Below are 27260 nucleotides of genomic sequence, written 5' to 3' on the forward strand. Positions count from 1 at the left end.
CGGAAGTCGAAGTCTGCGGGGCTTTCGACGGATGATTCGAGGGGTGACTCTCCGTGTCATCGTCGGAAGTCTCGTGGGTCTCCTTCTAGGAGTCGGTCTCGCCACTCCTCAGCCTCTTCGAGGCATTCTCGGAAGCGTCGACACCGGTCGTCTTCCAGGTCCTCTTCGGAGGGCTCTGCCCGGCACGTCGCTTACCCCTCTGGCCGTGCGACGCTGGAGGAATGGGCTTCCTTCGGGAAGAAGATGTTGGCGATTCTTGAGTCGCAGGGTACTCAGCCATCCGCGCCCCCGAGTGGGGTCGGTCGTGTGAGGTCGAGAGACACCGCTCGCAGGAGTGGTCGGCACGAGTCACGGGAGAGGTCCCGTTCGGACAAGGGGACTTGTTCTCGACGTACCCGTTCCAGGTCCCGGTCCTCGACGCGTTCGAGACCGTGTGCACCTGTGAGGTCTTCAAAGAAGGCATCGACGTCTGTGGCGTCGATGGGCTTTCTCGAGGCTCTGGCTCCGAGGAAGTCGTTGATGCCGTCGACGCTCAGGTCATCGAGGGACACGCTCGGGCCTCGAGGGCTGTGTCGACGCCGCCGATTCTGGAGGCGCTGCATCTGACGTCGACTTCGTCGACGCCGATCCTCTCGGCGCCGATGCCGGTTCTCTCGACGCTGGCGCCGATTCGCTCGACGCCATCGACGCCTTTCGTGTCGGAGGTACCACAGGGCACGGGTGGACCCCCTAGGAAGGCTCTGGTTAAGAGCAAGCACTCTCGAGTGCCTTCTTTTCGCCTCCTGGACTATATTTCAGAGGCGGATGAGGATTCTGATGGCCTGGTTCCTAGTCAGGTTCCGGATGACATTGTCTCGGGCCATAGTCAGTTTGACGAGTTGAGACAGTCACTGCATGATGCCAGTGGACTGGACACCTCTCCGGAGGTGGAGTTTTGTAGGCCTGAGCCTGGCTCTCCTGCTGATTCCTCGTACCGGCGCCTTATGGCTAGGGTTTCTGAGTACTTGGGATGGTCTACTCCCCCAGGGCAGTTTGTGCAGGATGATCTGACAGACATCCTTGATGTTGGTCCCCCAACTGACCCGGTTCTGCCGTTCCATATGGCTTTACAGAGAAGGGTGGCGGCGGCTTGGACTGCTCCGGAGAGTCTCCCGGCGGTGGGCAGATCCTTGTCGCGAAAATACCGTCCAGCCAGTGGCGACCCCTGCTACTTGACCAGGCACCCCACTTCGGAGAGTTTGGTGGTGCAGGCGGCCACGGCCCCGGCAAAGCAGGCGTCGTACCCTACCATCCCTCCTGATAGGGACGACAAACGTTTTGATGGCTGGGCGAAGAAAGTGTTTTCTTCTGGTGGTATGGCGCTTCAGGCGGCCAACTCCATTTGTGCCTTGTCGCGTTTCACGCACACTCTGTGGAACTGTGTTGCGTTAGCGGCTGAACATGTTCCCGAAGGGGATGAACGGGATGGTTTCCTTGCTTTGGTCCAGGATGGTAAGGATGCCATGTGTGAGTCCGTTCAGTCGGGTTTGGACTTAGCTGAATGCGTCAGTAGGTCCATGGCGGCGAGCACCGTGATACGCAGGTTTGCGTGGTTGCGGAAGTCGGGGTTTGCGCCTGATGTGCAGTCCCGGCTCCTCAACATGCCCTTTGATGGTGAACACCTTTTTGGCAGCAAGGCTGACGAGAGCCTTGAGAGGTTGCAGACCTCAAAAGCTGCAGCGAAGTCGTTGGGTGCTGCAGTTCGCCAACCTCCGCCTTTTCGTCCTAGGGGACAGCAGTGGAGGGGTGGTTCCTTTCGTTATTACTCCTCCTTCAGTAAAGCGAGAGGAGCTGGCAGTCAAAGAGGCCATCGCAGGGGTACCAGAGGTGGACGACAGGGTACCCGTGGTGCCAAGGCCGCTCGGGCAGTTGCCTCTTTGCCCTCAGGTAACCCCGCAGCCGCTCCCACTCAGTCGTGAGGCCATGTCCCATGGTTCGCCGGTTGGGGGAAGGCTGGCGCAGCATCTTGTAGAGTGGCAAGCCATTACTTCAGATGTGTGGGTTCTGGAGATCATAACCCACGGCTACTGTCTTCCTTTTCGGCACAGGCCTCGCGACAATCCACCGGGGAACCTCTCTTTGCAGAGTCCGGATCCGCTCCTTGCGCAGGAAATTCAATCCCTGCTGGAGAAAGGCGCCATAGAACTGGTGCCTGTAGCGGAGAGGAACAAGGGATGGTATTCCCCTTATTTTTTGATTTCGAAGAAAGACGGGGGATTGAGACCCATCATGGACTTGCGCGGTTTGAACAAACTCCTCAGGAAGGACAAGTTCAAGATGGTTACTCTCTCTCAAGTCCTCCAGGCCCTTCAGCTTCAGGACTGTTTGGTGTCACTCGACCTCAAGGATGCTTACTTCCATGTGCCGATCCATCCCAAGCACAAGAAGTACCTGAGGTTCGCGGTTGGCGACTCGCACTTTCAGTTTCGGGTCCTGCCGTTCGGATTGACCTCCGCCCCGAGGGTTTTCACCAAGCTCATGGTGGTGGTGGCAGCGCATCTCAGGCAAGGGGGGATTCACGTCTACCCCTACCTGGACGATTGGTTGATCAGGGGGAGCTCTCCCGAGCAAGTCCTGGATCATCTATCGATCACCTGTCGCTCCCTTCACAGGCTGGGCTTCTCCCTCAATTTAAAGAAGTCCCATTTGACGCCAACACAGCGGCTCCAGTACATCGGAGCAGTGCTCGACACTTCCCTGGGGCAGTGTTTTCCTCCCCAGGTGAGGGCTCTTCACATTCAGCAGATGGTGCACAAGTTTCAGCATGCCCAGACGCTCCCAGCGTTCGAGTTCTTGAGGTTGCTCGGCCTCATGGCATCCTGCATTCTTCTGGTGCCAGAGGCTCGCCTGCAGATTAGAGCTTTGCAGTGGGCACTCAAGACGCAATGGTCGCAGTCCTCCGGCAGGATGTCTGACTCGATTCAGGTGCCGTCCTCGGTCGCCCGGGACCTTCTGTGGTGGGCCGTCGAAGGCAACTTGATGAAGGGGGCTCCATTTTGGCTTCCCTGGCCGGAGGTGACGATCGTGACGGATGCATCCCTCACGGGATGGGGAGCTCATGCCAACGGGCTGACAGTCAGCGGTCGTTGGTCTCCGTCGGAGTCCAGACTCCATATCAATCTGTTGGAGCTGAGGGCCGTCAGGCTAGCCCTGAAGGCTTTTCTGCCGTCTGTGCGAGGGAAGAATGTCCTGATCCTGACGGACAACACAGTGGCCATGCACTACCTCAACAAAAAGGGGGGGGGCAGGGTCACTTCCTCTGTGCAGAGAGGCGATGCAGCTCGAGTTCTGGGCCATCCAGCAGGAAGTTTCGATCTCGGCAGTTCATCTGGCCGGAGCCGAAAACGTGTCGGCGGACGCTCTGAGCAGGCAGAGCGCGATCTCTCACGAGTGGGAGTTGGCTCAGGAGATTCTCCTGGAGATCTTCGCCCTTTGGGGGACCCCTCAAGTGGATCTCTTCGCCTCCAGTGTCAACCGGAATTGCTAAAGGTTTTGCTCGCGGGAATTTCCTCCAGAAGGAGCCTTAGGAGACGCGTTCGTGGTGGAGTGGTCATTCCCGCTGCTGTACGCGTTTCCTCCAGTCCCCGTCATCCCGCAAGTGCTGCGGAGGTTACGGAAGTTCGGTTCCCGGATGATCCTCATTGCCCCGGCGTGGGCTCGGAGGACGTGGTACCCGGACCTTCTCGACTTATCCATCTGCCCTCCACGTCGTCTTCCCTACCGAGACGATCTGCTCTCACGGGAGGGGGTCAGGTTCTCCATCCAGAGGTCAGGTCCCTCAACCTTCACGCTTGGCTTCTGAAAGGTTGAGGTATAAGGATTGGGACCTCCCCGAGGACGTGATGGAGGTGTTGCTTTCGGCCCGAAGACCGGCAACAAAGTCTCTGTACCGTTGCCGTTGGCGTAAGTTCTGCGACTGGTGCAGGGTTCAGAATGTGGATCCTTTTGCATGTGACATCCCCATGGTTCTGTCCTTTTTACTTTCTTTGGCCCACAGGGGCTTGCAAGTGGGTACCGTTAAGGGTTACCTGGCGGCGCTGTCCATCTTTAAGCGCTCATCTGAAGAGTGTTCTTACTTTAAAATCCCTTTGATTTCACAGTTCCTGAAAGGGCTCACTAATGTGTTCCCTCCGTCACCTTTCCTGGTGCCCGGTTGGGATTTAAACCTGGTTCTTAAGTTTCTTATGGGTGCTCCGTTTGAGCCTTTACATTCTTGCCCTTTGAGGCTGTTAACTCTGAAAACTGTGTTTTTAGTTGCGGTTACTTCCGCTCGCAGAGTGAGTGAGTTACAGGCACTTTCAGTTAAGCCTCCCTTCACTGTATTTCACAAGGACAGGGTTGTCCTTAGAGTTAGTCCTTCTTTTCTTCCGAAGGTAGTGACGGAATTTCATTTGGCCCAGAAGGTTGTTCTTCCGGCATTCTATCCTCCTCCGCATCCTGGTAAGGAAGAGGAGAGGCTCCATAGGCTTGATCCTAGGAGAGCTTTAAGCTTTTATGTTTCACGCATGTCCCGGGTCAGAGTGGATGATCAACTCTTTATTGGTTACGCTGGAAAGCGTTTGGGGCAAACTGTGACGAAACAGACTTTGTCTCGCTGGATTGTTTTGGCCATCTCGGAGTGCTACCGTTTGGCGGGTAAGGACCCACCGGCTGGCTTGCGGGCCCATTCTACCAGGGGTATGGCTGCGTCTACTGCCCTGCAGAGGGGTGTTCCTATTCGCAACATCTGTGATGCAGCCACCTGGGCTTCAGTTCATACATTTGTACGTCACTATTCCCTTGATTCCATCCGAGCGCAGGATCTGGCCTTTGGCAAGGCGGTCCTTTGCTCTGCTATTTGATTGGCTATTCTACATTTTGATTCTAAATTCTTTCCCTCCTCCTTGCTTTGGTACTGCTTTGGGAGTCTGTCATAGATATGGAATACGTCGGAGGACCCAATCCCCTCGAAGAACAAGTTACTTTCTTACCTGGTAACGTTCTTTCGATGGGATGGTCCGACGACGTATTCCATATCGCTCCCGCCCTGCCTTCCCCGCTACAGAATTTCTTTTGCGATTGCAGCTTACGTTCCGCAAGGATTTGTGTCTGACTGGCAGTTGACTTCTGTCACACGTTCTGGGGGAAAAAACTACAACTGAGGCTATGGGCGTCGTGCGTCCTACTTATCACATCGGATGACGTCGGACGAGGTCCTCGACGACGGCGCATCGACGCAGGACGCAGACGCCGAAAAAGTTTCCGAAGCAGCACAGCTGTGGTGATTACATGTCATAGATATGGAATACATCGTCGGACCATCCCATCGAAAGAACGTTACCAGGTAAGAAAGTAACTTGTTCTTCTCTACTGTTCCTTCTCACAACCCACCTACAACTCCGGGTACTGCTCGCTAGTCTATGCACAGCATGTGATTCTAAGCTGATTAACAAGCATCAGAGGACATGCATTACTTACCGTAAAAGCAATTCTGATGATTGTATCTGCTTAGATTCACATGCGCCCTCCCCGCTCGGGGTGGAAGGAACATAGACTTCTTACTACTTTCTCTCTTCATGTACTCACTCACTATAGCCTTGGGCTCCCCCATGGCAGGAAGAAATACAATCGGAGGGATCTCGGCGCGTGAGGGATTTTGGGTACTACACACGTCACGATAGGGATAGTGTTTCAGACACACCTATGCCGACGTCCCCTTTCGGTCCCCCGAAAGACAAGATGCAATACTCTGCGGTTACCACTGGATGTCGGACCATATGCACAGCATGTGAATCTAAGCAGATACAATCATCAGAAATGCTTTTACGGTAAGTAATGCATGTCATGGATACGTGTTTATACCAAACTGTCAAAAAGTGATTGCAGTCGTATTTGCGGTAACGTGTTTTGTTCGTAACAACGGTTCATTCAAACACAGGGTACTTACCTTGAGACTTACTGTAAAAAGTGAATTGGTTAGTTGTAGTTTATTTAACGTGTGGTTTTTGTTCAAGTTTAATAGAAGTGTTGTGTTTATAACGAATGGTTTAAAAATAAATGTACTTATATTTTTCTACCTGAAACCTTGAGTCAGTGTTTGCTTGAGTCACAGTAATTGTGGTCCCTTTGTGTAATCTCTGCTACTGCTCATATACTCTTGAGATAAGCCTGGCTGCTCTGTCACTGCTACCACTCTGACATAGCGGTATAGGCTTGTACCAAAGGTAAAACTTGTATTGCCACCTGTAGTCTTAATTGTGTGTAGTGGTCCCTAAGGGCACTGCACAGGATTCTGCCTAACAGTAGCCTACATGCTCCACTTGCTAGATGCGTGGTTAGTATTCAACTCCTTAAAGGTCCACCTGGCGGCTTTGTCAGCCTATACCACTTCCCACAATAAGGTATCATGGTGGAAGCTGCCTGTCATCAAAGCATTCATGGTGGGAGTAAAGGGACTCCACCCTCCAATTTCAAACCTGCCGCCAGGATGGGATCTCAATGTGGTACTCGCTAAGCTCATGGGTCCCCCTTTCGAGCCGATGCTTAAGTCTAGTCTCAAACACCTGACTTATAAAACTGCCTTCTTAGTGGCCATCACTTCCATAAGAAGAGTTAGTGAAATACAAGCATTGTCAGTGCATGATCCTGTTAGGCAAAGTTGGTATGCAGTACCCTCTGGGACCACTACACACAACTCAGACTACAGGTATAGGAAACCCAACCTTTGGTATAAGCTTGTACTACACAGTTTTGGTAGCGTGTTGAGCAGCCAGGCCGATCTCAAGAGGGGTCAATGTGAGCTGTAGTGGAGGTACACAGAGATTTACAGTTGCAGGTATTCTAATTAACTCTTACACTCAAGGTTTCTTGCATAAACAATTATTAATGTATCAGTCAGTTAGAATAAACCTTCTTCAGAAGGGGGCAATATAATAGTAACACACAAATACACTTCAATACTGTGCACTCTTAGTTTCTAAATCAGTAAAGACCCTTTTGGGATGGCCCACAGACAAAACCTATACCCACAGATGACTTCAATAACTCAGGTGCTGGGGACATTAATATCATACTGTTGACATTTAGAATACTTTTAGAAGTTGGTATAAGGCAAAGATTGTTAGAACAGCAAGAGACCACAAATATTCTTAAGCAGGCAAATACTTTGAGATCTTCCAAGAAGAGTCATACAATTCAATAGGCTAAGCTAAAGTCAATAGGCAAAAGTCTTGTATAGCATTAAGCACTTATGGAAAAGTCTTTGCACAAGTTCTTAGGAGTCTTTCATGAAAAGAAGAATCAAATGTATGACCACAAGCTGATTAGACTTGTGAGTTGTAGAAGTTGCAAGCACTCTACAGTAAGAGGTAAGTTCTCTGACTTTTTATAGTACCTTAGAAATGAAAGATGCAGCTGATGACCTCTGTTCCTATGCAGCTCTGCAGATCTCGCTGTTCCTGGGTCTCAGTCGTGGGGACAAGAGATGATGTCAGGGGACTCCTGCAATGCACTGGGACGGTCAAAACTTGCAACCGGCAAACTTCACTTTCACTGGCTGTTCAGTGTTTCAGCTCCTTGCGTCTAGTGCAAATAGCAACACCACGTTTCCTGGCTATTGAGATGGACTTTCCTTGCTTCTGGGGTCCCATACTCTGCGGAGGGTGCTCATGCTCGGTCAGTCCTGCTTCTTGGGAGTCCAGAGGATCGTCCAAAAGCTGTAGGCCAGCTTAAAAGCAACACACACAATCTGGTGTTCATCTCCCTGGCTATACAGTTTCCAGCAGCAACTCTGTGGAAATTCAAACAGCTCCGAGATGGATGTCCAGGTGGCTTATTTCAGAGTTGATTGGTCCCAAGTCGTACTTGCAGGGGCTTCTCTGTCGATGCTACCTTGGTGTTTTGCCACTGCAGCAGGGCTTCACCGGGCAAACCAATGGTCCAGGAGTTGCAGCAGGCGTCCTCTTCAAGCTCTTCTTCGGTTCCTTAGTCCAGTGGTCGGCTCTGCCTTCCAAGCCTAAAGACTTGTCTTTTATTCAGTTCTCTCCCATTCATTCCAGCCTAGCTCTCGGTCACCCAGCAGGGTGGCTGTCCTTGCCGGACAGTCAGCCGACCAATCAATACAGAGTGCATTTGAGTCTCCTAGGAGACATAAGCACAGGTTTTGGGCACCTCCCTCACTTCCTGCCTACCCCAGACACTCTGGAGCCAGAGGCGGGCTTCACTCTTGAATCCCGTCAAAGGCGAAATGATCAAAGAGACCAAGGTGCGCCGAGCAAATCTCAAGAAGGACCTTGCCACAAAGAAATGGCGTAAAAAGACCGGGGCCATTTGACAAAGATGGCTCCCTTGGGTGCTTTACTGTAGCTGTGAACGCAGCCTGCGGTAAAGGCACACCATGGTAGTTCAAACGAAACTGCCACCAGCCATTCAGTGCGAAAAGGGTAACATAAAAAATGTTACATGAGGAACTAGACAAAGGGGATACTGGGTAACCCCTCCAGCACTCACTTGTAAAATAGGGTGTGCTGGGTCTAGAAAGTTACAATGGTAAGTAAAGTCAATTTCACTTTACTGCTCTGGGAAACAGTAGTTTATCCAAGAGAAGGTATTAAACCTTTAGGAAATCTGAAGACTTCCCTGTGCCACTGCACGGAAGGTGCTGTGTGACAGTGTAAAAGATGCCTGTGGAGTTTGTCAGACTCCACAACCAAAAGAAACGGTGTACAAAATCACATTAAAATACATGAGAGGTGGCCACCAGGAGGCGCGGATGAATTCCTCTCCTGCGTGAGCTCCCGTCCCGAGGTCCCGAAAAGTGGAATGAGCCCCCACTTTTGGACCAGCCCCCGGGGTTAAAACTCGAGACGAAGGTTTATGAAGGTACCGACCATACACAGGAGAAATCCCGGGTGAAAACGGCCCAGGCTTCCAGTAAATATTGCCAAGAACCCGTGGCGGCGAAAACGAAACTGGAGGTGGCCTTGATGCGGCCCGGGACTTCTACCCTGCCGGGAGCGATTACTGCGCTGGCATCAAGAGGAGCGCGCACCGGAGGTTGAGCCCCTACATCTACGCGACACCACTCCTGGAAGCGAGGACCACGCGGAACAGTCAATGGGATGCAGTAGCGGAGAAAGGGTCAGAAACCAGCTAGACGGTGCGAAGCCGGACACCCCGCGAAGACGACAGAGGCACGGGCCCTGTGCTCCCTCTTCTGCTGAGTCGTACTCCCGCGGAAGGATTAATTCGCCTCCTTCTACAAGGAGCGCGAACCAAGAGAAGTAAGTGATTCCCGCTGGCCGCTCCATCGCTTGGGCGTAGCGCAGAGCCTTCAGCTCGAAACTGCGACACTACTGATTGCGGCCTTGCCGGTGCCCTACGCCCTGAGGGAACCTGCGAAACCGAATATAGGCAACGCGCTACCTTCCAGACGCGTGGTGCCCCAATCGACACTATCGAGCCCTACAGGGAGAACCCGATCCTCTCTAAAGCGATAACGAAGAAGTGGGCACACAATGGGTGCACTTTGCGTCTGATCCGCGGGCCCCCACGTGGAGGTGTCCGAGGGACGTTGAGAGACTACGAACAACCCCGCTCCTGTCCTTCTCAAGACGATAAGGTCCTTGCTCGGACTGTGTTACTCACCGGTATGGGGAGTGTGTTAAAAACAGACCGGTCCTCTTGTGCTGGGGATTTGCTTGAAGAGCTTAGGTTGGAGCCTCCACCCGAGCCTCCTCTCTGTGAGGGAATGAACTCTTTAAACTGATATGACCACCTGCTGAACTATACAGACAAGGGGACCGATCAATCAAAAGAGCAGGCAGAACACACCGCCACGGACCCAGCTGTAAAGAAAAGACAAGAGATGAATATTCTATCGGATTCAACCCTGGCTTTCCCCAAGACTATTACCCTTAATAGAGTACCTGAGTGAGTTCCCCTTAAGCCACAAAAAAGGACCTGGAGCAACCTGTAAGGTAGAAGAGACTTTTAGAAACTAGCTAAATGAGAAAACTGCCCAATGATGGTAATCAAGGAAATATACTTTACCACTGGTGGAGGTAAGAATAGTGCCAAAGAATCCTGGGCAGCAACGAAAGTATAAAACAAAAAAAAAGGAAGGTTAGTAGGGTAGCTATCCCCGGACGGAACGAGGGTCGCACTGGTTTCGGGATGGTGCACCACAGCAAAGCGTTCCAAAATGCACTTTAGAAATGAAGCAATGTTATCCAAAGATGAGGTAACAGTTCGATGAAGACAGGATTCCAAAATGAAGAATTGTTCTTACCAGTGTTATTCCCCAGAAGAAGGCAAGCACTGTGAGGAATGGGTTCAAGAGTCCATGGCCAAGTGAGAGATGGTATTCATACAGGAAGTAGCAGTAGCAAAGTCTTAAACCAGGGGTCCAGGAGCAGGCAAAAGGTCTGGTACACGGGCGGTCAGCAAACACAACAAAATCACATTCCAGGAGTCCAGGAGCAGGCAAGAGGTCTGGTACACGGACGGTCAGCAAACAAAACCAAGACAGGATCAGGAATTAGAAGTCTGTGTGCAGGCAAGGTTGGTACGCGGGCGGACAGCAAACACTACCAAAGTAGAATCTAGATGTAGTAGTCTGTGTGCAGGCCAGGTCGGTACACGGAGAAAACAGGAGACTTCCGGAATTAAGGTACAGAAAGTAGCACTTCAGAAAATGCCGGTTGTAACTATAAAGAGAAGCGGCGTTCTGAAAACCGCTGTGGTTTAAATACAACAAGGAGGCGGAACATAATTGAAAACGAGGCTCCCGTATTAATGCCGGGAACTACAACCCATTGCAGGTTTTCTGGGAAATGTAGTTTGTTGCAGCTATTCTCCATGGCAGCTACCACCGTGAGAAAAAAGGTGCATAACGGCGCCGTAGCCCCTTATGAAGAGCAACCACTTTCTTATCCCTATTTCTGGCCTTACATAGAGCTCCCCAACTGTCCTTGTTAACGCAGGAGACTGAAGAGGCACGGGGCAGACACCGGGGAGTGTGATGAGGCGAAGGTCGGGGTGTAACAGACTGTAACAATAAACGCATCTCCCCCACAGAGGGTAAGGCCCCCGGAGACACCCTTAAAACGGTCCGTCTCGGCCAGAAACCAAAACAATAGAAGGGGAAAATTGGTCTAGGGACGTGTGCCTCCTCTGTGGTACCAAGTACTTGAGCTTCTGCACTTACGACACGTTGAATCTGCAACACCAGGCGCATGAACGCTCGCCAGAAACTTGCCATATACGCATACGGATCAGTACCCCGAATTGACGTCGAGCCCACAATGGCCACATCATCAATTGTTGGCGCAGAAACCGCCGCAACAAAAGGAGATATTGCGGATTTACTGGCGGAAATAAGAAATATGGGTGCCAACATAGGAGGAAAAATCGATAAACTCACACAGCGCCTTGACAACATAGAGGACAGGGTTGAGTGCGTTGAGAACAATCAGGCCTCAATTGATGTCCTAGAAACGCAGCTCTCCCACAGAATAACTGAATTAGAACGGAGGGAGCAAGAATTTAAACTTAAGATGGACAATTTGGAGAATCGCGAAAGACGAAACAATTTACGCTTTTTTGGGATTCCTGAGAAGGAAGGAGAAACAGAGGAGGACCTAAAAACGACCCTTCACGACATCAAGCTACTCGTTGCGGACGACAACATTGATGAACCCAAAACGGAACGCATTCACACAGCGGGAGGCCCACCTGGAGGCCCGAGGTCTGTGCTAGCAAGATTCCACCGGTATCAAGATAGGATGAGAGTGCTGGAAAAGGCAAGGAGTGGGGGCACCTTTACCCTAAGTGGAGCCCAAATAACAATATATCAGACCTCTCCGCCCTGACACTAGCCCTGAGGAAAATGTGCAAACCACTCACGACGTGGCTCAAATCTCGGGACACGCGCTACCGGTGGGGATATCCCTTTTCTCTCTCCTTCGAACATGAAGGCACAAAGATCAGGTTGAGCTCCAAATAGCAGATCAAGGATTGCATCGCTGACTTACTAGGCCCGCAGGATTGCAAGGAATCCAGTGACCGTCCTCCCAGGGATGGGTCGGAATGGCAGACACAGGGCCCAAAGAGGAGGAAGGTGAAAGGTTCGAGGAAATACCGCAGAGGGAACGGTTCTCCGGAGGGGGGCAGTTAAGCCTCGATAAGTATAGTACTCTTTGCTTGAATTGACATTTGATATAGGGACAACATGGTTGCTTTTTTTTTTTTGGGTGAAATGTGATTGAGACTTCCACTCATCTTGCAGTATTGAGCTCACTCTGGGGGGAGGTTCTTGGGGGCTCATTAGTTATTTTGATGTGTACTCTACGAGGGGACCATGAGGTAACGGTCTCCACGGGTGGTTCGGTCCAGGGCGAGTGAAGCTAACTCGGCCCGATCGGATGCCGCCGAACTCAGGTAGTGGGAGGGAAGAGGGGGTGGGGTCGGGGAACTAGGGCGCGTGTTGAATCAAATGTACATTTAAGAACTATGAGCAGTGCAACGGTCATGTGGTTGTTTCGATACCAAGGAAGTGAGTTACAACGGTCAGAAAATATGGATGGTCCTAGATCCCGTTGTTATGACTGCTTAATCATATTGCAGGGGTGCCATAAGGGTGGGGACGTTGAATGTCAAAGGTCTTAATTCACCAACAAAAAGATCACTTATCTATAGAGAATTTCGCAGATCAAAAATTGACATCCTTCTATTGCAGGAGACTAAATATATGAAAGGAGAGGAGAGGGTGGTCCTGGGGAGGGGTTCCGGGATGGAGTTTTGGGGTTCGGGACCGTTGAGGGGGTGGGGGGGGGAGTGGGAATCCTCATTAGGAAGGGGTTGAATTTCAAGATCACAAAGGTCTGGTCAGATGTTGAGGGCTGTGCCCTGCTGGTTTTGGGGACCATTAGGAATGTGTCCGCCACGTTTGCCACGATTTACCCCCCCCCAATGTAGGGCAAGTTAGATTTCTCTCCAAAACAATTCCCAAGATTATGCTAGAGTCAACAGGTCATGTCATCCTTGGGGGAGATTTTAATACATGGGCAGATCCCACGCTGGATTGGAAACCTGGTAATCCAGAAACGCGCAAAAAACTTGGAGGAGATCACTCTCAATTCAGGTCAATGATGGAACTGTATGGACTGACTGATGTGTGGAGACAAATGCACCCTACAAAGAAAGCTTACACCTTTTTTTCAGCCCCACACAACACCCTCACCCGCATTGACCACCTCTATTTCTCAAGGGACTTATCCGGTATGACCTCACACACAGAAATTGCACCAATCACATGGTCTGATCACGACATGGTGATCGCTGACATGGAATGGGAGTCCTTGCCAGTTAGAGGTGGGAAATGGAGATGCAATGAAAACTTATGGAAATACCCCGTCTTTAAACTGGAAATGGAAACTGAGATCACCAAATACTTTCGATTAAATGATACTGGGGAGGTTTCTAAGCAGGGGGGTCTGGGATGCGGGCAAGGCGACCTGGAGGGGAATCCTTATAAGGGGGGGAGCCAAAAAGAAAAGAGGTAGGGCTCTGATCGAAAACAGACTCCACAGGGAAATCACCCAACTAGAAAATGAGGCGAGGAACGGAGATGTGCTAAACCGTGAAAAAGCCTGCCAAGCACGGACAAAAAGAGAGGAACTCTGTCTCCTGGAACATGATCAAATAACTCGCAAACTCCTCTTCCTCAAACAAAAGTTTTATGAGAAAGGAGACAAGGCGGATGCGTTGCTGGTGGCCAGGCTGCGAGCACAACAGGCAGAACGCAGAGTGCAGGAAATAAATATTTGATGGAGGCCCCAGCACACCGATAAGTAGTACCACCATTCCCAAAGCCTTTGCAGACTTTTATGAAGCCCTGTACACCCCAGAGACGGAACCGGATTCGTCCGGCATTCGCTCCTACTTGTCTGACATCGATATGCCCAAACTGTCGTCCATTGAGTCAGAGTCCCTGGACGCCCCCGTAACTGAGGAGGAGATCCAGGAGGCCATAAAACGATTAACACTAGGTAAATCCCCGGGCGAGGATGGGTACACTGCAGGTTTTTACAAGACATTTGCCACACAGCTTACGCCCTTCCTAGCCAAATTATTTAATGAAATCCTAGAGACCGGGAACCCTCCAGACTCATTCGTTAAAGCACTCATAACTGTCATCCCGAAAGAAGGGAGAGACCCCAAAAAATGTGGATCATATCGCTCCATTTCCCTGATCAATCTAGACGCGAAGATATACACAAGGGTCCTGGCTGCTAGAATTGAGTCATTCATGCCCCGCCTCATCCACTGCGACCAAGTTGGCTTTATATTGGGCCGCCAGGGTGCAGACACCATGAGTAAGACCCTGCACCTGATACATGCCTCCCACAACTTGGATACTGATCCCTCATTATTTTCCATCGACGCAGAAAAAGCGTTCGATAGGGTTGACTGGGACTTCCTGATGGGAGTCCTTCGTAAGATTGGTATGGGCCCTAAATTTAGGAAAGGAATCCAGGAAGACTACTCGAGGCCCACAGCTTCGGTATTCGTAAATGGGACATATTCTAGGTGGTTCCGATTGAAGCGAGGAACCCGACAGGGATGTCCACTATCGGCCATCTTGTTTGCCTTATCGCTTGAACCCCTGGCGCATAAAATACGATCGGACTCCAGCATAGAAGGGATGCACCGGGTCACATTGAACACAAACTGGCATTATATGCTGACGACATACTCCATGTGGTCAATCCCACTAGATCCATCCCACGAGTTATCTCTCCTTGAAGAATATGGCCAGTAATCAGGGTTTAAGGTCAATCGATCTAAATCCATATTGTTCCCCCTCCAGGGCACACCAGAGGCGAATGAAACGAAATATTCCTCATTTGGACTGACGTTAGAACATGACGCTATGCAATATTTGGGGATTCAAATTACGAAACGAATAGACACCCTATACGAGGCAAATTTCCCAAAACTCCTTGCGAGATTCCATGTGGACCTAGCCAGGTGGGACAAATTAACCATCTCGTGGCTTGGCAGACTTAATGCTATAAAAATGACATGTCTCCCGAGGTTCCTCTATCCCTTTCAGATGCTCCCCATTAAAATTCCGGAACGATACTTCGCCGAGGTCCGAAAAGCAACCCTTAAGTTTTTGTGGAAGGGGGAAAAAAGCTAGAATCGCCTACCACATATTGACATTGCCCAAAGACAAAGGAGGGGTAGGCCTTCCAGATCTCAAGAAGTACTATGTTGCGGCTCAACTCCGAGTGCTCATCCCTCACTTACGCAACCATAAAGAGCCACAGTGGATAGCGATGGACAACCACTATTTAGACCCAGCGACACACTCGGAGTGGCTATGGTCCCCACGAAAAAGAGTGTTGAGGAAGACGAGGGAGCATCCGCTCTTTGCCACCTTATGGGAAATATGGAGAGAGGGTCCAGAGATGAGCGAAATCACGACATGGCCGTCCCCCTTGAGTCACCTGTGGTCCCCGGGCATTAATAACCACATCCCCAATGTTGAAAGATTCTAGGCGTGGTATGAGGCGGGGCTAGAGAGGGTAGGCCAGCTCCTCCGATGTGATTTCTTTATCACTCTCCCAGAACTAACAGAGGCCCTTAATATAGGCGTGCTATCCACCTTCCATTACCTACAGATCAAAGGGGTCCCAACGAAGGCAGCATGGAAGGCAAAACTAAGTAGAGAACTTACCCCTTTCGAAAAGCTCTTGGACTCCAAGACTGACAGGAAAGGCCTGATTTCCGCCATGTATAAATTACTCGTAGAAGCGGGTGGAGGGAACACACTTAATCTCAGGACGCGTTGGGAGAAAGACATGGGGCTGGAAATCGATGATGACATATGGGATAATATGTGCCGCATGGCAACGCGCACATCCATATCGTGCCAATACAAGCTCCATTCCATCAAACTTTTGCATCGCTGGCAGTATGACCCCTATAGACTATCCAAAATGTACCGCCCTCCGCTTTGATCCTGTTCCTATACTGTCGACAAGACAACATCAAAATCAAGTTAAGATAAGAAGCCCTCCCTATGGAGAGCCCCTGAACACATTACATCGAAAAAGTTTCAATCTGTGACAAAGACCACATGACCATACAAGCACGACTCCTTGGTAACGTGACTTCCCAGTCCATGGGGGGTGGGGGGAAAGTATAAGAGAATTAAGAAAACGGGAAATCTAAGTAGAACATTTTCAGTTATTCAGTTTGGTTTATGGTTACGAAATTGTGCAATGTACTCTGGTTGTATTTCCACCTGTTTAACGTCTATGAATCCATATGTAACTTTTTCTTTTGTTTCTTTTCCATTGAGAGAACTGTTATGTGTTAAAACCTAATAAAAACCAAATAAAAAAAAATAACATGAGAGAGTGGGAAAAAGGGTCACACTCTCTCCAGGTTAAAAAAATTAAGTCCTCAAAATCCAGCAAATTTGTTGGGGGTCACTAAGGTGGAGGGAATTGGCACATTTCTGAGAATTCTCCCGAACAGATCCTTTCTTTGTTGTACACAAAAACAAGCTGGTTTTATGTACTCACCCTAGGTTCTCCCCTAAAGTCATCTCTTAAGTTTCACGTAAAACAGTCTATTGAGCTACTGGCTTTCTTCCAGGAACCCACCAGTTTAGCTGAGGTAATACTCAACACACAAGATGTGAGGGGAGCAGTCCTCTACTATGTATACAAGACCAGACCGCTAAGCAAGACAGATCAACTGTCTCCATAGCGCCAGGCAGAGAAGGTGACCGCATTTCAAAGAATACCATCTCTAGGTGGATAGTCAGATGTATACGATTGTGCTATTCCCTATCAGACAAGACACTGCCTTTTACGCCCAGAGCTCACACCACAAGGAGCACAGGAGTCACTCTGGCTTTCATTGCAAAATGTCCCTCTAGACAGCATTTGCAAAGCAGCTACATGGAGTTCAATACACTTTCACTCAGCACTACTGCATTGACACTCATTCCAAGACAGATACACAAGTGGGACAAGCAGTTCTAAGACATGTGTTCGCCCATGAACCTTCTCACATCCCACCACTTTCTTATAACAGTACTCGCTAATCTATGCACAGCATGTGATCCAAGCAGATTCCACAAGCCTCAGAAGGGATACATTACTCACCGTAATCGTATTTCTGATGCTTGTATCTAATTAGAAAAAGACAACAGGGTAAATTATGGCTCAAAGAGCCAGGATGGCAACTGCCTTCCCAAACCGTAGGGAATAACTGGTACACAGGGAACGGTATGCTAGGGAAAAAAATTTCATCAACTAGCCGGTAAGGGCAAGACCAAACAACTAGTGATATTTCTATGGACCGTGGTCCTGTCCTCTTGGACACAGGGTGAGAAGCTGGTCTGGTGCGGGGTGAAAGTGAGGACAACCAGCACAAATATGCAAAAGTGCGAGAGGGGAATTCAATCTTGCATTTTTAAATCTAGGCAGCTGGCAATCAAAACTGCAAAAATTGAGGCAATGGAATAGTCATGTAACTTTATTTTAACACTAATGACTAGAGAGTTCCTTGCAAAAGGGTGGTTGTCCAAGAGGGTGATTACCAAAGTACCGAATAATCGCTAAAAAAATGCACTGTCCCACTTGGCGTGGGATGGGAAAACCAATACAGCACGGTAGTAGACATACACCTCCCCTAACTTTTTTTTAGCGATTATTCGGTACTTTGGTAATCAGCCTCTTGGACAACCACCCTTTTGCAAGGAACTCTCTAGTCATTAGTGTTAAAATAAAGTTACATGACTATTCCATTGCCTCAATCTTTGCAGTTTTGATTGCCAGCTGCCTAGATTTAAAAATGCAAGATTGAATTCCCCTCTCGCACTTTTGCATATTTGTGCTGGTTGTCCTCACTTTCACCCCGCACCAGACCAGCTTCTCACCCTGTGTCCAAGAGGACAGGACCACGGTCCATAGAAATATCACTAGTTGCCTGTATCTAATTAGATTCACATGCGTCCACCCTTCCTCCCCTCGGAGAGAAGGCGCATGGATGCATATGAGCTTGTCTGATACGTATCTGCTTGGATACAATTGTACTCACACTACACCTCATGCTACTTCATGTCAGAAAAATAACAATCTGAGGTACCTCGACGCGTGAGGGATCATGAGTACAGTGGACGTCACACTAGGGATCGTATTACTTGCACGCCCTGTCGACGTCCTTTTTTGAGTTTCGAAATCAACAACTGTAATACTCTGCAGCTTCTACTAGATGTCGGCCTATACACAGTATGTGAAACAAAGCAGAAACAAGCATCAGAAATACGATTACGGTGAGTAAGGTATCCCATACGACTGAGTCGAGGTCCACTACTCCCCCTGTCAAATGTTTACAAGCAGCAGAGCTGGATGAGGATATCAGATGAGGAATCTGGGGGAGAAGAATCCATAGAAAGAACATTACGGTAAGTAATTTCTCAAACTGGTCCTGCCGGGCCCCTCTTCGTGGTGAAGAGCTGCAACTGCAGGGGGTGGCTCTTGTTCTGTATGTCCACGATCTGCAGAGTCCCAAAGCTTAACTTGGGAGGATGACCTGTGGGTGTATTGGGCACCCAGAAAGTGTGTGCAACTGTCTGTCCCATTCCACATTCGTGGTGCCTGAAAGTCTAAGTGTGTGGCAAGAGTGAAACCCACAGTGGTCCCTGATTGAACCACTGCTGGCTGCCCTCTTTTCGATGGGCTGAAAAGAGGACTCCCTACTGGCAGGCAGGGATACTCTTGCCTTTAGGGCCTTGCCCTGCGGATCCGCCACAGCGGTCTTCGTGAGGGACACCACCACTCCTTCGATGGAAGGTTGGGCCTTCGTCAGATGTACCTGGAGCTTCACAGCCTTGGTCGCCTTTTCCAGAGGGCCTGTCTGGGTCTTCGCCAAGAGCTTGCCCGTATAGTCCGACTTCCTCTTCTTCGAAGATCCTGAGCGTTGGCTCGTGGTCGAAGCCGTCGGAGATGCTGTACTAGCCCTGGCCACCGAGGAGCCCATCGCAACGGCACTCCCGGTGACAACGGACTTGCAGTGCTTAGCCTTATGTTGTGCCCCTGTAGGAGGAGCGCCCTCAAAAGTCTTAGAAGACCACTCAACCTTCTTCCGGGCAGGGGAGGTATTCTGCCGGGACTCACCCAAAGCAGGGGCATTGGCCTGCAGCCACTCACTGAGACGCCTGCGGTGGTCATTCGGCGTGCGCAGCACCATGTCCTGACAAAACGCACAGTCATCCTCCACGTGCGTCGGGTCAGAGGGCAGGCAGTAGAGACACAGAGAATGTCCGTCGTCCGAAAAGATGTTCCGCAAGCCGCAGCCAGGGCAAATCTTGAACAGGGGTGCCGAGTCCTTCTCATCCGCCATGTCCACACAGTGTAGGCCTTGAAGAAGATTCTGGAATTCTCCAAAAAGAGGACTCCCTACTGGCAGGCAGGGCACTTTAAACTGCAGACCCTGTACACCCCATCTTACATGGAGTACTGGAAAGGGTTAATTCTTATCCCTTTTTTTCTGTGCCTCTTGGAGCCTTGTTTCGCTCCCTTAACACTAAGACTTGGTGGCAGTGGGATCTACCCTAACTTTCCTACCACGATTATATTATATAAACATGGTATTGTTCCAGGCTATTATATTAGCGTCGGACATAAACCCGCTTGACCAAATAGATTTTTATTCTTTTTGTTAGTCTTTCTCGTGTTTTACTCTGCGCGCCAAACCGGTGAACACTCCTTTTGTTCACTGTCTTTTCGCAGGCTTCTGCACAAAAGCCCTCCTTAAGGCGCCTGATAGTCTAGATGGGCAGGATGTGAGGGAGGGTTCTTCGGACCCCTGCCATGGGTTGCCTTAGTAACCCAAGTTGCACTCTTGTCCGATTGGCTAAGGGGACTGGCCTTGCCAGGCCAGCCACCCTGCTGTGTGATTGACGGCCAGGCTGTATGAATGGGGGAAAAGGGAACAAGTTACTTACCTGTAACTGTTGTTCTCCAGCATGGGTCTGGCATGGATTCACATACTCATGAATATTCCCCGTCAGGCTGGGAATCCTCGGTAAAGAAAATAAATTAGTTTAAGTTTTGTTTATGAACTGTCTTTCTCCTAATAACCAATCACAGGTCTCTGGGTCATACTGCTCCCAGCCAATGACTGCCCTCTGCCTAGGCCCCCCTCCTCTGGCAGCCATCTTCGGATTTGGTAGCACGTAAAGTGGCAGTAGGACCAAGTGAAGAGCTGCAGAGGGGTAGGCGGGAGGGTTCGCATGTGAATCCATGCCAGACCCATGCTGGAGAACAACAGTTACAGGTAAGTAACTTGTTCCTTCTCCAGCATGGGGTCTGGCATGGATTCACATGCTCATGAATACAAGAATACATAGCAGTACACAGTAACCACGGGAGATGGCAAGGCACAACATTAAGCATTTCATCAACTCAACATTAAGCATCTCTTACCTCATCACCAGGCCCACCTTCAGGCGAACAGGTTGCGCAGCACTGCCTGGCCGACTCTGGACTACTCCCTGGAATCCTGGTTGACGCAGTAAAATCTCGTGAAGGTGTGCGTCGACCTCCACGTAGCAGCCCTGCAGATGTCCAGCAGGGGCACACCAGATAGGAACGCTGTGGTAGCAGCGATCGCTCTGGTCGAATGGGCTCTCGGACGGCCGGGCAACGGTCGGTTTGCCAACCAGTGACAGTGCATGATGCAGCCGGGGAGCCATCTGGAAATGGAAGCCTTCGAGAGGGCCTTCCCTTGGTTCACAGGTCCAAAGTTAACAAACAGCTGTGATGTCTTCCGAAAACTCTTTGTGCGGTCCAAGTAGAACTTCAGCGCTCTAGCTACATCCAGCGAGTGCAACGTCCTCTTGGCCGGCGACGAAGGCGACGGGAAGAAAACGGGTAACACCAAAGTCTCGTTGAGATGGGAGTCCGACGGCACCTTGGGCATGAAGGAGGGGTGCGTCCTCAGCACCACCCTCGTCTCGTGGAAAGTCAGGTATAGGAGCTTGCAGGAGAGGGCCTGGATATCTCCCACTCGTGTGGAGTTGATGGCCACAAGAAACACTGTTATCCACGACAGGAACTTCAACGGTGCGAATGCAGAGGCTCGAATGGCGGGCCCATGAGCCTGGTCAGCACCACGTTGTGCTCCCATGCCGGGGCCCGGAGCCTTCACCGGCAGGAACTAACGGAACATTCCCTTCATGAACTCCTTCACCAGGCGATGGGAGATAGCCGCCAGATGGATCTTGATGGAGGCATGGGCCAGCCCCGCCTTGGCCAGCGATAGCAAGTTCGGCAGCACTTGAGGGGTCATAATCCGTAGAGGGTTAATCTTCTGTGCCCGGCACCAGACAGAAAACCTCTTCCACTTGTGTCCCTAGCACTTGAGAGTTGATGACGCCTTGGCAAGCACCTCCTTGCAGTCCGCCGGGAGATCGTACCCACCAAACTCTAGCGCTGCAGGAGCCAAGCCTGCAAGTTCAGCGACCCTGGGTCGTGGTGCATAATCGCGCCTCCTTCTCTGGAGAGGAGATCTGCGTCCACCGGAAGCTTGACTGGAGGGGACTTGACATGTCCAGAAGGTCCGGGTACCATATCTGCCTCTACCACGCCGGTGCGACGAGGATCATCCTGCACCGGGGCCGTCTGAGTTGACTGATGAGTCGCAGAAGCAACGGGAACGGGGGAAACGCATAGAGGAACAGGCCGTCCCAGGGGAAGGAGAATGCATCCCCCATGCTCCCCGGCTGGGGAAACCTGCTGGCGAACCTCCGGCACTTGGTGTTCGTCGCTGTTGCACACAGATCGAACTGGGAATTGCCCCATCGTCGAAACAGTAGGTCCACCTGATCCTGCCGAAGCTCCCACTCGTGGCAAGAGCGCAGCTTCCTGCTGAGTGAGTCACACAAACAGTGAAAATACACACAGCAAAACACATGTAAGAGTGGGGAAAAAGGCTCACGCTCTTACCAGGTGAAAAAAATAAATCCTAGAAATCCAGCAAAGCTGCTGGGAGACTCTTTAGGTAAGGGAAATCAGCCATTTATGAGAATTCTCCCTAACACCCATTGTCACTGGTTGGCAAACTGACTGTTGCCTGGCCGTCCGAGGGCCCATTCGACCACAGCGATCGCTGCAACTACGGCGTTCTTGTCTGGTGTGCCCCTGCTGGACATCTGCAGGGCTACTACGTGGAGGTCGACGCACACCTTCACAAAATTCTACTGTGTCGACCGGGATTCCAGGGAGGAGTCCAGAGTCGACCAAGCAGTGCTGCGCAACCTGTTCTCTTGAAGGTGATCCTGGTGAGGAGGTAAGAGATGCTTAATGTTGAGATGTTGATGGGCTTAATGTTGAGCCTTGCCACCTCCCATGGTTGTGCATGTGTACTGCTATGTATTCTTTATTTATGAGCATGTGAATCAATGCCAGACCCCATGCTGGAGAAGGAACAAGTTACTTACCTGTAACTGTTGTTCTCCAGCATGGGTCTGGCATGGATTCATATGCGAACCCTCCCTCCTACCCCTCTGCGTTCTTTCTCTTGGTCCTACTGCCACTTTACGTTCTACCAAATCTGAAGATGGCTGCCAGTGGAGGGGCTTAGGTAGACGGCAGTCATTGGCTGGGGTGGTATGACCCAGAGACCAGTGATTGGTTGTTAGGAGAAAGACAGTTCAGAAATTAAACTGAAACTGATTTTTTCTTTACCAAGGATTCCCAGCCTGATTACAGGGAATATTCATGAGCAGGTGAATCCATGCCAGACCCATGCTGGAGAACAGTTACAGGTAAGTAACTTGTTCCTTACCTCCAGACACTTTCTGGGGAGAAGCATTGTGACCTTTGTGACAAGGCTCCACTTTTCATAGGGATTGGACTTTTGAAGTTAGGGCACATTTCGTGTGACTCTGTTGCATCTTACTGCATCACTTACCTTCTTTAGTTGATTAGTTATTGAAAGCATTTCTAAGAACCTATGGTGACTGTATATATGTTTATAATTGAGTGTTGTGCAATATTATAACCTGCTTATTTTATTTCCTAGTGTGTTTTTTGGGCCTCGAATAAATGTAGTATTGGTGTACTTAAGTCTAAATTGCACTCGCACGCGCCTGAGAATAGCCTTGACTGCTCTCCTCTGCTACCTTGATTGGGTTTTGGCTAACCTCTCGGAGGTCCCCTGTTCACTAGAACTAGGGTGGCCTCCTAAAATCAGTCCACCAGGCCAGATTCTAGAAGTCCGTCTTAACACTGGTGTAATGAGGTAGCCCAGGAGGAATCTGGTCAGCACACAGGATTGCTCAGGGACACTTCCAAAGGCTGGGTCCTCAAGCAGGGGTCAAGACTGGTGTTCTCAGGGAACAAAGCATCAATAAGGCATTCTGGAGATCTGCAGAGGAGCTGGGCATCTCAAGGACGCTTGAAGAAAGTGCTGCTGTCTGGCTTCCGGGTCTTCAGCAGGGTGCTTCGCTTCGTAGGGTTCTTCACTCCAACAACGATCTGCTGAATGACTGCAGGATTCTACCTTTTTTCCAGGGATCAAGCTGGAGTTGCCCGGGCCCACCAATGGTAACTATCTTCACTGCTCAAACTGGCCTGGGCTGTCCAATCCTGAACAGCCTTTGCCCAACAGCAGACACACTTTGGCATGGATGTGGATGGGGAACAAACACTCACAGCCCTTTTATCCGGCCACAAACAGCCTACCAAGGGCTTTGAATGTATGGAAATTCCGCCATTTGGAGGAAGACGGCCAACAAGATGCCCAAATGACAGGCAAAGATCTCATGGCACTGCCATTCTAGAGTATATGGTACTCTATTTGGTATTCAGTAGTAAAATGGAAAGTGCACAAGACAATGAAAACTAAAACGGTAGAAAAGTATCGTCTGCAGCCAGCCAGTCTTGGACACATTGAGTTAGCAACCACAAAGCTGCAAGTATGAAAGGTACAAGGACACAGTGGTCCTAACGCACTTCACTGGAAGGTGAAGATCGCAGTGTAAAATAAACGGAATTCTACTTTGGATAACAGTTCTCCTGCATGGAGAGCCAGAGGCGCACGGATCAGTGCCCCTTGAACAAGGCAATTGAAGTGAAAAGGCTTCCATTGTCTTCAGAAGTAAAAGACAGGGTGTCCTGTTGATATATACGGAGGGAAAGTAGCAAAAATAAATACCTTTTCTAACAGTCCCCATCATAATCTATGGAGTGAAAATGCTAAAAGGCCATTCTTAACACGTAGCGACTTTTTCATTTTTATTTTTTTCAATTCAATTGTTTTATATAATTAGCTTCAGGGACAGGGGCATGGCCTATGTAAGCATTCTCACAAAGGACCCTTCACTAAATTGACACTGTAAGGAAGGATAGCTCGGGAGCAACGTGTTTGTCGAATCCCGATCCTGCGCTTAGAAACCACTTGTTGGTATTAAGTGTGTTATAAATGAACAATTAAATAAAATATAAGTATTAAAGGCTTCATTTTGCCTAAGTGGTAGCCACTTCAATGTAAACAATTGCTGGAGAGCTCCTCAATGATGTAAAGGGGTAACCGAAGGGAGATGGGTCTGCTGCCTCCTTTCCCTTGTGCTCCCTGGTATCTACAGTACGGGAGGCAGGGCTACCACCTTAAGCCTACCTTAGCAGTTGTCTCTAGACAGATGTTTTCTTTCCCTGGAGATCTCCCTTACCCAGATGTTGTAACATTAGCAGGAATACAATCCTTGGCACTGTCTCTGCTCTGTTATTCAGGATTATGATTTGGGGATGTGGAGGGAGAATCCTAAACCACACTGGCTGATTTGCAGGATCCTGTTTGTCAGTTCCACCAACTTGCTGAACTTTGCCTCATCACATTGGCTTGTGCATATTCCCTGGCCTAATCGGGAGTGGTTTTGAGGGCACATGCACTTGTGCAAAGGTGGCACATTTCTGAAAGTCGTGATGTGGACAAAGCTGGCAAAGATCCTTTCTGTTCTGACTTTGACGTTTTCTTCCTGCAGCGTATGGCTTTGAGGGGATGGACATAGGTTAGGCTAGCAGTGGTCCTCTTAATAAATCAATTCCTCTTCAATCAGCAGAGCCTTACCCAGCTTAGGTGCTGCCCTTTCTATGCTGATTGGTGTGGACTGTGCATTGGTTAAAATGGCCTGGTATCCGCCGGGGTTGTGCAGAGTTCTTTGCTTTCTAATGACCCAATCAGCTGCCGGACAAGTTGGTAATAGTGGAGCTCATAATGTAGTGTTCTTCATGTATTCTTTTCTCTCCCTGCTGCTGCTTTATTTTATGCGAACATAGATTGCTCTGCAAACATTTGTAATCTGCTCATGTCTTGTGCCCTTCTTTCCAGCGGTGATTGTGGTGAGCCACGATGCCCGACTGATCACAGAGACCAACTGCAACCTCTGGGTGGTGGAGGAACAGTCTGCAAACCAGATTGAGGGTGACTTTGAAGACTACAAACGGGAGGTGCTGGAATCACTCGGAGAAGTGATTATCAACAAGCCACGGGAGTGACCAGCCTCCGTGTGTAGACTTGCAGAGATGAGTGGTGCAAGGGTTGCCTCCTGCGGGGGCGAAGAGAACCAAGTGCACCCAACCAACAAGCGGACATCCGAGCTGCTCTGCAGCCAGTGCTCCATCGCCTGCTGCATTCACAGAGCTGGGTGGGGGAGCAACACAGGTTTATTTTTAACCTAATTCTGCAATGAAATAAGCAAAGGGCAGGTAAATCTATATTTATAAAGCGTTTTATATCTGACTCTGTGGCGCTGCATTGGACGTTTCAGGGCATCGATAAAGCTGTGAGGTGGCCAGCAACTCCATTAACGCTGAGTTTCGATTTCCATCATGTCAAGTATTAAAAGAAGCAGTGAATAAAAACCATAAAATGTAACAAGGAATGTCTGTTTTAATGAGGTATTAAAATATTTTTCACAGCTGCACGGGCATGTGTTATGTTTCTGTCTAATGTCTGCGATGTGGTGTTTTACTTGCTGCGTTGACCTATTTCTTGAGGGGGAAGTGAAGAGACTTTTTTTTCTTTTAAATGGATTACTTCCTCCCATGATGCGTCATCTATGATATTCTATCTCCAGCATGGCTGCTTTCAAAAACGTGTTAGCAAATTTGAGGTTCTGCATGACCGTACAACCACAGTGCACCACCCTCCCCCCAATACTTGCCACACCCCTCCACCTCCTTGCTGAATGTGATGTTGGGGCGAGTCTATATAGAGCTGCTGCCCCCAATGATTTAATTTTCTTTTTTCTGTGCACTCTGTACGCTTAAGGAACACTGTCTCAATAACTTTTCTTACCATTTCATGCCTAATATCGGTAAGACCTCAGGCTTCAATCCCAGCGCATCCTGTCTCCAAACACCCCACAGTATCCGTTTTATACTGCCTGGGGTAGGAACATGAACAGCAGGATTGTGGGTTGTACCAATCCATGCATCCTAAGGCCTTACAGGAACATGCAGCAAAACTGTTTACCTTTTGCCACTGCAATAATAAAAGGACTCCTTCGCAAAAGACTTGAGCCCCAATCCTGATTGACAAGAAGAAGCGGCGCAAGAGGTCATGTTCTCTACCGGTTCTTCAAAACCCCATTCTCCCTCATCGTCAAGAGGAACCACCAATCCAGGGAATCTTGTTTGAATTCATTCCGCACCACGGGTACCATTTCTAACACAATTCTCTACTCCAGAGGAATGAGAAGAATTCTGGTTCAAATGCTAGACATCTTTGCTAAAGCCTCAGTGGTGTTGGCAGTACTCTCTGCACTTGGAAGAGATGGTGGGGACCCTTTGTGAAAAAACTGCAATCCTACATGCTCTGCTGGACTTATTCATTTATTGGATATTTTTAAGACGCCTATGCAAACAATGGTGTTCATGGCGCCACAAGACAAAGGGGGGGGACAAGGGAGAAAGATAATGGCTGCAGATTCCTAATCTTGATAGATATCCATCATCCAGCTCTGCTGTTCAGAATCATTTTGGCAGGGGGCACAGTGGACTTCGACTCAGTCGTCGATGCATCTTGTCCGGCTCACGATCGTCGGCTCTGGAAGGGACGTCAGGCATCGTATATATAGCACATCACTACGCCCCATACTTCAGTTCCTTTTTTCCACGCACTTGCACCAGGAACACGAATCGACTCAATATTTT

General features: G+C 49.7%; 1 protein-coding gene across 4 annotated transcripts in view; it reads left to right on the forward strand.

Annotated features, from left to right (window-relative positions):
• ABCF1 (ATP binding cassette subfamily F member 1) overlaps window positions 1–26029 on the forward strand; it is a 1170658-nt gene extending 1144629 nt beyond the window's left edge. For all 4 annotated transcript variants that reach the window (XM_069635350.1, XM_069635348.1, XM_069635351.1 and 1 more), the window contains one exon: window positions 25435–26029. In XM_069635350.1, the coding sequence (XP_069491451.1) occupies window positions 25435–25601 (167 nt within the window). In that variant the 3' untranslated portion in view covers window positions 25602–26029. The remainder of the gene's footprint in view (window positions 1–25434) is intronic.
• Window positions 26030–27260: the final 1231 nt, after the last annotated feature.

This window comes from Ambystoma mexicanum, chromosome 13 (genome assembly GCF_040938575.1).
Source record: "Ambystoma mexicanum isolate Mex_15411 chromosome 13, UKY_AmexF1_1, whole genome shotgun sequence".
NCBI classification, from domain to species: Eukaryota; Metazoa; Chordata; class Amphibia; order Caudata; family Ambystomatidae; genus Ambystoma; species Ambystoma mexicanum.